Source organism: Brassica oleracea, chromosome C4, assembly GCF_000695525.1.
Source record: "Brassica oleracea var. oleracea cultivar TO1000 chromosome C4, BOL, whole genome shotgun sequence".
In the NCBI taxonomy this organism is placed as follows: Eukaryota; Viridiplantae; Streptophyta; class Magnoliopsida; order Brassicales; family Brassicaceae; genus Brassica; species Brassica oleracea.
This window is the reverse complement of record NC_027751.1, coordinates 52,615,152-52,630,296: the sequence shown is the minus strand read 5'-3', so window position 1 is coordinate 52,630,296 and position 15,145 is coordinate 52,615,152. Positions and strand designations below refer to the sequence as shown.

The 15,145-nt window shown below is 30.9% G+C and overlaps 2 protein-coding genes across 2 annotated transcripts; both read right to left on the bottom strand.

The window, feature by feature from the left end:
* Positions 1-1,104: 1,104 nt before the first annotated feature.
* Positions 1,105-4,351, bottom strand: LOC106340598 (beta-glucosidase 32-like). Its single transcript, XM_013779450.1, has 13 exons — positions 4,202-4,351; positions 3,992-4,061; positions 3,766-3,821; positions 3,484-3,559; positions 3,297-3,374; positions 3,110-3,197; positions 2,758-3,013; positions 2,537-2,655; positions 2,225-2,442; positions 1,862-1,899; positions 1,659-1,761; positions 1,445-1,553; positions 1,105-1,345 (listed from the first exon to the last, which is right to left on the bottom strand). The coding sequence occupies exons 1-13, from the start codon at positions 4,349-4,351 to the stop codon at positions 1,105-1,107; spliced, it is 1,602 nt and encodes a 533-aa protein (XP_013634904.1).
* Positions 4,352-9,083: 4,732 nt separating this feature from the next.
* On the bottom strand, positions 9,084-13,244 carry LOC106340037 (beta-glucosidase 28-like). The gene is made up of 13 exons (XM_013778906.1): positions 13,058-13,244; positions 11,892-11,961; positions 11,694-11,749; positions 11,515-11,590; positions 11,347-11,424; positions 11,162-11,249; positions 10,810-11,065; positions 10,596-10,714; positions 10,287-10,504; positions 10,157-10,191; positions 9,960-10,062; positions 9,757-9,865; positions 9,084-9,628 (listed from the first exon to the last, which is right to left on the bottom strand). The coding sequence occupies exons 1-13, from the start codon at positions 13,199-13,201 to the stop codon at positions 9,229-9,231; spliced, it is 1,752 nt and encodes a 583-aa protein (XP_013634360.1). The 5' UTR covers positions 13,202-13,244; the 3' UTR covers positions 9,084-9,228.
* Positions 13,245-15,145: the final 1,901 nt, after the last annotated feature.

Sequence of the window (15,145 nt, the reverse complement as noted above, 5' to 3'; positions counted from 1 at the left end):
TTAATTTATGTTGTTTATATAGAGATGGAGTACAAGATTCAAAAAGGAAGTAATGGAAAAAGAAAGACAGAGGAAGAACAAACACATACCAACAGTTTAAAGTCACAGAAAACATATGGTGTTGCTTGCATTGAAGTCTTATCGAAAGATTACTTTCATGTGTATATGAAAGAGTTGGAAGAAATTCTGAATAGTGGATTCACAAATAATTTCCTATCTCTAACGATTTTCTTTTAAAATAGTTTTTTTTTAAAAATTGTTTAATAGGAATTGATAACTATTAAGATTGGACAATTTGGTAAATTTATATATAGATAAGTGTATTTTTTAAAAAGCTTAAGCAAAGATGTATTTTTCAAATTATATTCTTATTGAAGTGCATTTATCCAAATTTTCCCTTTAGTTTTAGTGCTGATTACATTATTTGGGCCACCTACTTCTTCTTAGATAGAAGGAAGCTGGAAACCCGCATTTGATCGAAGCCCACACCAGAGATCACATTTGATTGAAGCCCATATTTAAACTAATAAGTTATTGCTTATCGTTTAAAGGGTGTTTTTTCTCATAACAATTTAGTTATTTTATTTGATCTTGTCACTTTTTTATTTCATAGAAATATATTATTTCGTATCTTTTTTTTGTTCCTCTTTGAGTTCTTTTTCTTACCCAATATTCTTTTGTGTGTGTTTAGACTTTTAGTTACTCGTATCAATTTTTTTTTATAGTAAAATGTGAGAGTTACCGACAATGAAATACATATATATATATATGAATCTTTTTGTCGTAATTTTTTCTCTGCGTATTACTCTTTGTATAAATAACTTAAATATGTTTGTAAATCAAAATCACAACTCTTACTGGTAATATAACCAATGTAGTTGACTAGATCAATCAAACTATCAAATTGAAAGAAAAAGATTGTGGAACCTATTAAAATACAAGGTCTGTTTTTATCATAATAGTATACTTCATGTACAAAGATCCAGAATTTACTGTTCTAGGGGTACTGCTGCAAAAATTACAAATTAACCTTGTACAAAATATGATTGCGTGCGTATCAACTATGCATCTAATTTCTATCATTTCCCATAGACAAGGACTCGGTTATATCGTCTGCAGCACAGACAACCATTTCTTGATACTCTTGTACATGTCCAACGGTGTCGATTGCTCCCTTTTCTCGAGAAATTTTTTGAACCACTTGGCTGAATCTTTAGCATATCTTTTCAGATCATCTGCATAGTCAACGTAGTAAAGACCAAACCTCATCGTGTATCCGCGTTCCCATTCGAAATTATCCAACAACGACCATGTGGAATAGCCTCTAACATCACACCCGTCCACACTGCATTTTTGGGAAAAATTAAATTATTTAGTTACCTTCCACTTAAGATTATTAGTCATGGTCTTATTCGGCTTTTTAATATTTATGTAGTTATCTTACGTGATAGCTTTATGGAGTTCTTGAAGATGTTGCTCGTGGTATTCGATTCTCTTTATGTCCTTTAATAGTTGTTCACGTGGCTTAGTCCCAACATCGTAGTCATCATAACCTGTAATTTATAGAACTCGTTATTAAGCTGAATAAATAAAATTAAAGGAATATTTTCAATTAGGTAATTTGTAAGCTAGCTGAGATTAATTCTTGAAACGCTTACCGTTTTCAGTTATGTAGATGGTTGGATTGTTGTATTTATTTTTAATATGATTTAGAAGCTTTCGTATGCCCTCGGGATATACATAGATAAATCCTAACTCATCCTGAAATTGAAGAAGCAAAGAATAAACTCTCTGTTAAGCTTTGTTATGAACATTGTAATTCAGGCATGCCAATATATTTTTGAGATATTGTTGTTCGTACCGATTCTGTAGAAATGTAATCGCCGCTTCGATTTTTCACTAATAATGAAGGAAAAAAAATAAAGCATTAATTTTGATAAATATTTAGGGTAATTAGTACTCTCTCTGTCGTTTTATGTTTCGACACACGGATTAAGAAAACAATTAATTTTGTACATTTCCTATAAAAAAATACTATTAACTGTACATCTAACCATATTTCAACCAATAGAAAAATAAATTTTGCATTGAAAATCGAAAACGACACTTATTTTGTAAAAAAATTTTTTTTTTTTAAACGACACTTAATATGAAACGGAGTGAGTATATTAAAACGCTCCAACTAGAAAAGTACTAAGCTTTTTTGAATGTTCAAGGTTCTTACCTTTGTACTCCACGTGTTGATCCGTCGTGAAACGAAGTCGTGAAGGGTCGCTGCGAAGCTGCCGTGTGACATATCGAGCACTGTAGTAGTTTATTCCAATAAAATCAAACGAGTCTTTTATCATTTCAGATTGTTTTTGGGTGAAAGAAGGCAATCTATTTCCAGCGTTCTTTCGAAGTGTTTTTGGATAATCTCCAAAGATTAGAGGATCAAGATGCCTACATAAATCACAAAAGAAACAAAGATAAGCGGATTAATTCTTACATTAACCTATATGAGTTTTTAATGAATCTTGTAAATGAGAACACTTACCAACCAAGATAGTAATCAAGAGCTCGTTCGACTGCTTCTTTATCGGCATCGGAATCAACGTCGTAAGGTTCGACCCAAAAAGGTGATAACACTATGCCTATCTTACCATCTTGTGAGATCTGTTTGCAAAAACAAATATATTATCACAACGAATTTTACAGTTAATATATTTTAAGGTTAATATATATGTCACAACCCTTTAGTATATTGAGATAGTATACCTTGTCACAATTTCTAAACTCGTCAACGGCTGCAGCATGAGCTAGAAGAAGATGATGAGAGACTAAATAAGGTTCGATGCTCGAATCACCAGCTACACATAAGCTGTTTACCCATTTTGAGCAACGTCCCATTGCTTTATTACCCTTGTCATAACCCGCAACACTATAAATATATGGCTCGTTAAACGTTATCCACATATCCACTTTGTCACCGAATTCTTGGAAGCACACTCTTGCAAAGTTCCGGAAATCATCACTGTTTTTGCACACGTCAACAAAATATAAACGCAAAATTAGATTTATACGTTGTTGATTTTATGGTAAGTAATGGAAGAATATATATATAGCTTACATGATTCGTGGGCTTAAGAATCCACCGTACTCATCATCTAGAGCTTGGGGGATATCCCAATGGTAGATAGTTACAAAAGGTTTTATGCCTGTGAATATGATTGAATATGTTATGATCAGAAATAAGAGATTTTTTGGACTATATTATTTAATATATGTACACACTCGTTTAAGCATATGGTTCTCACCGTTCTTGATAATTTCATCAATGAGATTTTTGTAGAATTGAATTCCTACTTTGTTTATCCCACCGCTTAGTTTTCCACCTGAATATTCAAATTTTGAAAGATCAACAAATGATATATGTGCATGCATACAAGACATATTATGAAGTTATTAAGCGTAAGTAGAGTCAAAGTTTAAAGTAATACTCACTTGGTAATATTCTTGACCAAGAGATGGAAAATCTAAAAGTGTCCATATTCATTTTCTTGATCAACTTGATGTCATCCTGCTCGCACGGTACGTGCATGGTAAATATTAGTTAAACGTAAAAAAAGGACATGATGTTCACAAATCAAGGTGTAGGCCAATTTATACGTCCACCTACTTTTTCAAGAATTTACATTTAAAACACGTTTTAAATGTTTTTTTACTGTGGCTATAAAGTATAAACATATTATAATAATAGTTACTCACAAAGAAAAAAAATCATACCTTATATCGATGATAAAAATCAACGGCTATATCTCCATTTTCCATATTCGTCCTTTCTGTAAAATTTTATCGTGTTACTTACTATTTATAATAGCAAAAATACTTCAGTTTATCAACGTGTTAATGAAGACATATCTATAATTAGTTCTCTCAATAGACCATAAAAATTGTTAATATTGATTAATAGCACAGTGAAGACAATAAAGGAGTTAGATTAAATGTAGACCTGGATATGCATGTGTGAAGTTGTCCCAAATGCTCGGTGTCCTCCCTCCTTCTGCGACTGCACCTTCATACTGCATCACATGAACATAAATTTATCATGAAATATTAGTTTCACTTGTTTCTAAATATTGTTAGGCAGTATAGAAACAAGCTATATTGTTCAACGTCATAAAATTGTTTAAGCAACACAATTACATAAAAACCACCTAACCTGATAAGCTGAAGAACCAACACCAAAACTAAAACCAGGAGGAAAACTGTAACGATCAAGTTGTTTTGTCGAAAATCTAAGGGATCTTCCCTTTGAAATAGCGCATGAGACTAGTAAGAGTGTCACTACAAGTGCAAGCTTAATTGCCATTTTACTTAGCCTAGTAAAGAGACTTATCAAATAAATACTCAGAAAGTAATTAGGGCTTAATGGTATTCTGAGAATCACAAAGCCATGTAGAAGAGCTTATATAGAGAGAAAGCTAGGGCATAAATGTGGCGACACAGAGTGGGAAATATTAAACAATGAAATTAAATAATCTTTACCGAGTAAACCAGTTCACTTTCTTTGACCGTTTATTAAATAAATCACCATGTGACTAAATGATTTTTTTCTATTACCGGCGCTTTAATGTGACTAGACTTTTTACCATCCTATACTATATTTACGAAGTGATTTTGCCACATGTCATTTGTACAATCAATTTCACAAAACAAATATAACATGACTACCAAAATTGATGACATGTCTTATTCTCTCTGTTTTTTAAAGATGAATGTTCTAGGATTTTCACACTTATTAAGAAACCATATTAAAACTTAGTTATTAATGCATAGTTTTTTGTAACTTTATATTTCTTATATTTTTAAACCAATAGGATTAAAAGAAATGTAATTAATATTTTTGAAACACACAATTTTTCATTATTAGTTGACAAAATATGCTTTGAAAACATGAAAAATACATCTTTTGGAAACAAAATATTTCTCTAGAACATCCATCTTTAAAAAACAGAGGGAGTATATCATAATATGACATGGACAATTGCATTTAATGTTAATTTATATTTTTGGTAAACTTTTTAAAATATGGTAATAACTCATATATTACATTTCATGTCAATTTATATTTTTGAAATCTTTTTTAGAATATGAGAATAACTCATAAATCATCATTACAATAAATATATTCAAATATGACATTATAATTTCGAAATATAATTTAATTATATATTTTTAAATTATACAATTGTATTACTAAAATTTTCAAAAATGTTTTCAATTTTTTTAGAAAATTATAAAATTTTAATCGTAAAATCATTATTTTCTTATGTATCTACAAATTTTATAAATATTGTTTAATTTTAATTTTTGGTAATTATGCGACTTTTACAAATTTATTTAATATATTTAATTAAAATAAATAGATAGAAAAATCTATCTAAGATTATAATTTCAAATATATACATGGATATTCTTAAATATAATTTTTATGTTTAATTAAATCAAATTTATATTAAAATATTGATACGAAAAATAAAATTTACAATATTAATAAAATTTTATTTTAAAATATAATTTATATTTATCTGTTAAAAAATATTTTAAATTTTTTACGACACCTAGTTATTAAGTAGGTAGATAGCATACATGGCGCAAGGTGTAAAATATTAAATAAATAATATGAAAATAATTAATGAAACGAAGATCTTTTCTGGTATTAATGAAACCAAGATTATCATCACATGTTAGTCCTTTACATTTTTCTTTTGAAAAGTAGTCATTTTTCCTTCAACAACCATTTTTTTGTTCAACACGGGGATATCTTGGACTTATGAAAAAATAGAAATTAATTTTCAAAAGAAAGTACAGTTTATATGTATAGATTTTTTCTCCGGATATGGAAATAGGCTCTAAATCATGGGATCATATATGTGTGGTGTCCAAACACATTATGAAGTAGTTCCGACAGGAATTGAACTTGCAACCTAAGTGCAAGAAGGAGTCTGTGTTTATCATTGGACCATGATGTTCCAGACTTTCAACTAGGCCTGGAAATTTAAATCAAAGCCCGTGGGGCCCACCCCATTTGACCCGCTGCGGGGCGGGTACGGGTCGAGCGTTTTGAAAAAATCAAGTCGCGGGTGCGGGTGCGGGTGCGGGTTAAGACTATTTTTTGCGGGGCGGGTGCAGGTTGGTGGATTTTGATTTGCGGATACCCGACAACCCGCAAAATAAAATAAAAAATAATAAAAATCTTTTTTTTTGAAAAATTCGATTTTTTTTAGAAAAATAATTATTTTTTTAAAAAAATAATTAAATTTTTAAAAATAAATATAACAATTACTTATAAATATATTATTTTATAGAAAAACTAATTAAATAATTATTATTTTAATTAAAAATATAATCCGCGGGTTATCCGCGGGTCCCGCGGGTTACCCGCAAAATAAAGCGGGGCGGGTGTATTAGTTTATTTCTTTGCGGGTTGAGCGGGTCGAAATTTTAACTAAAAAAAAAAGAAACGATCCGCGGGTTAGCGGATCGTGCGGGGCGGATTGACCCGCGAACCCATGCCTACTTTCAACGACTATTTTGGTGTCTTTGAAATAATCGTCCTTGTCATATCAAATGAATTGCACACACCGGAAGAAACCACTAGTATGAAGTTTATTTTCATGTTTTCATGCGGGTCCAGCGGTTATATACTATTCACAATATACTACGTGAAATGGTAAAATAGGGAATAATAATATTTTTTAAATTTACCATACATTTAAAAAATCATATTTAGCTTGAAAACAAATTCAGTTATCTACAAAATATTATTTTGACGTTTAAAAATTCCATTTTATAGTTTCCAACAAAAATAATCGTTTTATATATTTTTATACCCGGAAAATTATGTAACCACATATCGTGAAAATTTACGACTTTGCGGTTTGCAACTGCTTCTATGAACCTGGTGTTTAAACTTTAAAATGTACTAATATTAAACGTGGATACGTCTAACCATGCTTAGCACTTAGCAGCTTTGATCAGGCCAAATTCACATGCTCATCAATTAATTTACCTTAAGTTCAAAAAAAAAAAAAGAAAAAATCAATTAATTTACCTTCAATCAATGCGGAGAAACGCTGACAACTTGATTTTCTTACGGATAGAATATCTCATACGTAATTTTACTACGATTTTAGGGTAGAATAAGGTTATATACATTTTCATTATGGGAAGGGGTCATTCGAGCCTAATTTTGTTTTGTTTAACAGCAAAAATGAATTATTATTTTTTTAGTTCACACTTCAATGTCATTACTCAGCCACTGAAAAGGTGAAAATCCTCAATAGCCAGGAATTTTTCTTTGACCAAATTTTAGTTTTTGTTCATCGTAAACGACTAATGGCTTCTCTTTTTTTTTTTTGTATCTGGCCGCGGCAGATAGATAGATCCAGTGGTGACAATGGACCTGTGGCTGTGGGGTTAGTTATTGTCCCATCGTGTAATTAGATTATTTAACTTTTTCTTGTTAAATGTGTAATTGGATTTTAACAAAATTAAGAGACATGTTATGAAAGTTTTTGCCAGCGCTAGTAATTGAATCTAAAAATCTCTCTCATGCCCGCATCAGCTAATATTAAGATACGTGCTGTCGTCAACAATCAAAACTAATAATGATAATATAAATATTAGTGAAACTAATTAAAAATAATCAACAACACATGTTTTTTTTTGTCATCTCGTAGATTAAGATTAGATCAAACATTCGGTTACACACATACAATAAAGACATTGTCTGGAGCCAAGAGCCGGCGAGGTAATATATACCTCCCAGAGCCAACAGAGGAACAAAACACAAACCCCCAAAACTAACAACAACGAAGAAAAAGAAAGATGTCGAGAGACATGATAATAGAACAAAACAACATGAGAGGAGGCTTCAACCTTGTACCCAAAGACGAGGTTACCTAGCGAAAACTCATCAACAATAACCTCAAGATAAGAAGAGCAGCGAGATAACCTGGAAGCACACGAACATCACCAAAACATAAACTGGGTCGAAAGAGGTTTGAATCCTTAACCGTCACTATAAACACCCTTCAATCCCAACTAAGACTTGCCATTGGACTTTGAGTAGGTTCTCTACGCGCCTTATACGCACCAGGGAAGCCTATAAAAGTTTCCCAAACACACGTCTTATTCACACAGCCGGTAACTGGATGAAAACCACTCCAACACCATGACTATTACTAACAGAACGGCGGAAATCGACCAGCAAAGAAGCATTAACTCCAAAACACAGGTATCTCCATCCTATCCTCACAAAACTAGAATTGAGCTCGCAACAAGGCTCTGACAAATAAAGATCAACAACCATCAACAACACATGTTAGTCTTTCCTTTTTTTATTTCTTTTTAATTGTCCCTTACACCAACTTCTTTCAAGTTTTTCTGAGGTGTTGAAAGTGAGTATAATAATATAGCAAATGAAACTTTTTACATAAAGTTCAAAGCATAACTAAAATTTTAGTGTATCAATAATTTAGTGAATTTGCGATTTTATTAGAAATGTTATATACCATATAGAACATAATAATTTTAAATAATATAAAACTGAATAATTTAGAAACTTGTAGTCTAAGGCTATATGTATTCTCAAACTGTAACCAAATATAATATCTACATTAAGAGCATGATTAACCCGAGGTTCATAGGAAAAGTTTTTAGCGTAAGTTAAGAAACTGTTTCTTAACTTTTAACTAAAAAAGCTAGAAACTGGTTCTTAAATAAGGATTTTAAGAACCAGTTCTTAGCTTTTTTAGTTAAAAATTAAGAAACCGTTTCTTAACTTCCGGTAAGAATCTCACTCTAAGAACTCCGGGTTAATCATGGTCTAAGTAACTCAAATATCATAACCGATGAGAGAAACAGAGAAAATAGGAGATACTGTTCTCAAACAAAAGAAGTTTATTCAAAATTGAGAAGCTGTCATGATATTTGTAATGTTTTGACTGGTGAAATCATTTTATAATTAATTTTTGGTTGTGTTATTTAATGATTATAATAAATAAGTTGAGAAACTCTTGTCATAGTATCTTCCGGTTGATTATGCTCTAAAATGCCGACTAAAATACACAAAAAATATGAACTTAACCATTTTCTTACACCGACAATTTTCATTGATTACTAGAAAAATCTAATCCATATGCATATCGCATCCATTGAAGAATTTTTACCCACGAAGTATTTCTAGAGTCCAAAAGAAGTATAAGAACCCAACGACAAATTCAACCGATTATAAGGAACCTCCAAAGTGAAACGATCCTTCTCTTCTTCTTCTTCTCTTCTCGATGAATTCGTCGTATGATAGATAATCGTGCGAACGGATGCCTCGAAACCTTTTGCATCATCATCAAGAGTCTTATTATTACGTGACACATCCCATACTTCTTCCTTCTTTATTTCACTCTTTACGTCAAGTCTATTGAGAAATCGCTTGAACCAGTTAACAGAATCTTTGGGATACCGTTCGAGATTGTTGTCGTAATCAACATAGTACAGACCGAATCTAGTATTGTATCCATGCTCCCACTCAAAATTGTCTAGCAAAGACCATGCGTAATATCCTTTGACGTCACATCCATCCTCCCTGTTGTAACAATAAGAGACACATTCAGATCATGTATAAACTTGGTAATAAAAGGCCATTTTTTGTTTGCATTTTATTTTGAAACCAATCGGACACGTTTTATAAAACTATATGGACTGATATTTTACATTATAGCTTTGTGGAGTTGTTGGAGATGGTCCTTATGGTACTTTATCCTAAAAGTGTCATTGAGAATGTCCTCTCGTGACTTTGTACCGTCGTCGTAGTCATTGATTCCTAGAAAATAATAATTATTGCAAACAAAAGTTAACAAGCCGAAATTTCTTTATTGTTTATTAGAAGAAAAAAAAATCTAAACAAAAATACTCACCGTTCTCTTTTATGTAGACTGTAGGGTTACTGTATTTATCTTTTATGTAGTTAAGAACTTTTCTTAAACCTTCTGGTACTGAGTGGAGTATGCCTCGATCTTCCTGTGTAACAAAAGAAAGAACATTAATATTCTTAGAATCTTAGTCCATATGTAAAATTTTAATTCGCTTTATTAACAGTTTACAAAGTACGTACCTCTGGTCCTATTTGGTGATTACTGTGATTTGTTACTGTTAATTAACATAGACGTAACTATTAGTTTAGGAATTTTTGGTTTTCACTAAAAAATATCATCATTGGATATCAAAATAAGCATTCTTACTACCTCTCCATTCTAGCTGTTGATCAGTCTTGAATCGAGGTCGTGCAGGGTCAACGTAAGGAAGATGAGCAATGTAGCGTCCAGTATAATAGTTTACTCCAATAAAATCCGATGAGTTTTTTAACATTTTGGATTGTTCTGCAGTGAAAGATGGTAATCTATTTCGGAGTTGTTTCTTCAGTATTTCTGGATAGTCTCCGTGGATAACTGGATCTAAGTGCCTAAAATACATATTGAATATAATAATAAATAAATATCTTTTGGTTACTAACATTGACTTGTGCATTTGATGTAAACTCAATAACAACTTACCAATCTAGCTCAATGACAAGAGCTCTTTTAACAGCTTCGTTATCTTCAAGAGAAGTAGAGTCGTAAGGCTCAAACCACAACGGTGATAACACTATCCCAATCTGTCCGTCTTGTGAAGTCTGTTATCAATCGTTTTTGATTGATTTAGAAAACCAAAGTTACAAAAATAAATGAGAATATATATATTACCAAATAAAAGCTTCTGTCTATGCACCTTGTTACATTTTCGGAACTCTTGTACAGCTGCGGCATGAGCAAGAAGAAGGTGATGTGATGCAATATAAGGCTCGGTAGCGGAGTCACCGGCTTTGCACTGACTATTCACCCATTTCGAGCAACGTCCAACTGCTTTGTTGCCAGTATCGTAGCCCGCAACAGTTATGATGTAAGGCTCATTTATAGTAGTCCACATCTTAACCCTGTCTCCAAATTCTTCAAAACATACTCTTGAAAAATCTCGAAAATCTTCTCTGTTTAAGAGAATTAAATTTGCATATCAGTAATAGACTAAACACTAAAGATAGTTAATAAGATATGCCTAGGAGTATTTTGTTACGTTCTCTTACATTATTTGAGGGCTTAGAAAACCACCATACTCATCCTCGAGAGTTTGAGGATGATCCCAATGATAGAGGGACATAGAAGGTTGAATGCCTGCACATATATGTTTTCTCAACGGACCAGATAATATAAGATATACTATAACGTATATAATATACTTAATGTTCATTACGGGTTTGAATCAGCTTACCATTAGCAATAAGCTCGTCGATGAGAGCATTGTAGAATTTTACGCCTTCTTTGTTTACTCCATCCTTTACCTTCCCACCTTTAAAGTAATATACCAAAAAAATTAAGAAAATCCACCAAAATATTCTCATAATATTAATTGTAATAAAAATAACGTACGTTTACTTACTGGGTATTAATCTAGCCCATGAAATCGAAAATCTGAAAGCGTCCATATCTAGCTCTTTCATCAGCTTGATATCATCCTGGTTCATAATATTTTTGTTCATTTAAATATTTAGTAACGTAAGATGATGGGTCCAAAATAACGATTTGAACACACACAAAAACATCATCGACAATACATACCTTATAACGATGGTAAAAATCGACCGCCACGTCTCCATTCTGCATATTGGTTCTTTCTGCATTTCGAAATTTTACAAATCATTATACGTATATATATTTTGTCATATATATATGCATGTTTATAATTTTAGATATATGTAAGCAATATAAACAACTAATAGTACAAGTTACAAAAGAAAAAAAAATAGTATTAGAGACCTGGAAAAGTGTGGCTGAAGTAATCCCATATACTTGGCGATTTTCCACCTTCACTTGTTGCACCTTCGTACTACAGAATATACATTTGGACGAGCTTAGACACATTAGCAGCATATATAATAATAAAAAACTAGATCTTCACCAGTACAGGTGGTTATTTTCATTTTTATACACATAAATATTATTTTTACATTATTAATTGTATATAATTTTAATATGTACCATATTACTAATTGTTTAATATAACATTTTAAAAGACAATAATTTTATAGTTCACATGCAATACATTAATTTATTTATTTTGAATTGTCAATGATAGCATATTTTCAATCATGTGATACAAAATTCTAAATCGAAAATCTTATTAGTTAAAAATCAATTTTTTTATTGAAAAGTATTATATTAAATTAATATCATAATATTAATACAAAATTTTACATTAGTTTAATTATAATTAAAAAATTAATTAGATTTTTTAAAGATTTTTTTTAATTAAAATAAAGCATACATTTATTATTTTAATAAACATGAAATTAACTAAATGTTTAAAAGTTTTTTGAGTAAAAAATGAAATGTGCATATATGTTATAAATGAACAAGAAATTAATTAAATTTTTAAATTTTTTATTTTAAGGAAAAATATATATATATTTATATTGTAAATAAAAAGATATGAAAGATTTTATTCAGATATAATTTCATAAAATATAGGAATATCTATTTAATTTACTTGTTTTAGAATAATTTGATTAATTTAAATATTTATAAGAAAATAGTCATTTAAATAATTTCTAAAGATGATACAAAATAAAAAATTACACATGAATTGAATCATGAGTTCTATTTTAATAGTATAGATATTTACAAAGCTATATGCCTATACCTATACCAATTGTTTATTTATAATTCATTGTGACACTACAAAGGTGAAGAATAAAACCAACGTCATCGTCCTAATTGCAACACATATATAATATGATGACTTTTTATTGCTTTTAAAATTTGATTTGAATGTTAAATCCACATCATAGGGAATAATACATACAAGTACGTACGATTCTTCGATTTCACATTATTTGCCAAAACTATAATTAAGTCCATAACCAATTACACTTTCATAATTAAAATTAATGGAGTTTTTCAAGTTTTACCAACTGAAATATTACCTGAAAAGCAGATGCAGCAGTTCCAAAAACAAAGTTATCAGGGAAACTACGACGATCAAGTACTCGAGATTCAGGAGGAAGTGAAGTAATCTTCTTAAACAACCATGAGATTGTCAAAAGGAGGATGAAAAATTTCACGTTCATTTAATTTGGTTCTTATATTTTGGATTAATAAAAAGTTATGTATTTCTTGAAAGCTGATGAGATTCGTAGATGTTGCAAACTTAGCCGTTTCTCTTCTTATATATAGAGTCTCTTAACGTTGGTCTACGTGGAAACGTATATCCTTATAGTTATATATATATTTTTAATATAAATTTCATATAATTATGAACTCTATATAGTACTCCCTCCGTTTCGAATTAGATGTCGTTTTAGAGCAAAATTTCCGTTTCAAAATTAGTGTCGTTTTATGATTTCAATGCAAAATTTATTGACTTTTTATTCTAATCTATTTTCCTATTGGTTGAAATCTGGTTATGTGTATTATTTATCTATTAAATAGATAAACTTAAATGTTTTATTAATTTGTGCGTCGAAGTTTAGAACGACAAGTAAAATGAAACGGAGGGAATAGAATATAAGTGACTTAACTAGGATTAAGTAAATAATGAAATCCATGTAACTACTTTCAATTGAAAAATCATGGTACAAAATTATGAAGAGAACTCAGTTTCGGCTTCCTTTTCCTTTTACTCCCAAATTCGACCCTATTCTTGGCTTCTGTTCATTTTCATCTGTGAATATTGTCGTGATCACTGCTTAAGTTCAAGATATGTGTGTACCTTGTGCATGTACGTGTGTTTGGACAAGTGAAGACTGAATGTGGTCTTGATATCGACTATGTTCAGTGTACAATATCGAAAACTCTTGCACTTAAATAAACTCTCTGGAACGCTTGTAACTTTCACGTTCAAAAAGCTGCCGTTTCCTTTTACGGACTTTCATGTAAGCCTGACTGCTGATGTAATATTAATTAAAATCCAGACCCTTTTTCTGGCGATTTGGTTTTTATTTTTGTGGCATTCGAGTTTGTTACCCCAAGGGAATTGGATTTTTAGTGATTGAAATGTGAAGCCAGCTTTTAATTAAAATTTTGTAACGCTTATCAAGAAAATCCAATACAGTTCAATAAAAGAAGATTATCTCATGCAAATATCTGAATCATCTTATATTTGGATATATATCCAGTTTTTTTTATACACCCTAACAGCTTATCCGGTCGGTTCGGAGAGGAATGCACTTAGTGTTATAAAGTGAACTAGTCCAAAAGCGTATCACACTGCTTGATCCGAGTTTGGAATACCTTTTGACTAATAATATGAGATATACCGATCATCTGTTACGGTCCACCATGTAAACCACTTGGGCCGAAGCCCAAGCCTAAACTGGCTAAGTGGTGATAATTTAATTCCTAGAGAGAATCGAACTCCAGAACTGATGTGGATACACACCAAACTCCAAGAGATTGGCAGTAGACTACCGTCACTTGGTTTATATCCAGATATTGGTTCGTTATTTTATCGATAAATTAGTGTCACACTTAATATTAGGTGGTGTTTTAGAAAATATATACTTTTGTTAAAACGGTAACTCATAATCTAAACTATTAAAACTGAAGTACAAAAAAGAAATAACCTTTAGTTTTCCTCAGTATTTACTATTCAATGCCATTGGCATTAAATTCAACGCTTTGCCTTATTCTTATAAACCAATAGAATTGTGTTCGTGATTACTAAACCACAAAATCTCAAACCAATTGTCAACCCCACGTATCTTTGTTAATTATATTCGATATCATACAATTACTTCCTGGAATCGTACAATTATATTATAACAAAGATGTGACCTTAGTTCATCTTCCTCTGCTTAATCAAATGAGTCAACAGAGACACTCCTACTTAGCTTTTCATCATTTTATTTAAACCAAAATTCCACCTTGATAATACCTTGGTTAAGCTTGGTCTGCAGAAGCAAAACCACCATATTACATAGTTGTACGTCCATGTCATTGCCAAGTCAATAACGCCTGAAAGTGACAATATTTTGATCATAAGTTATATCAAAATAAATCCATATTCTATCATT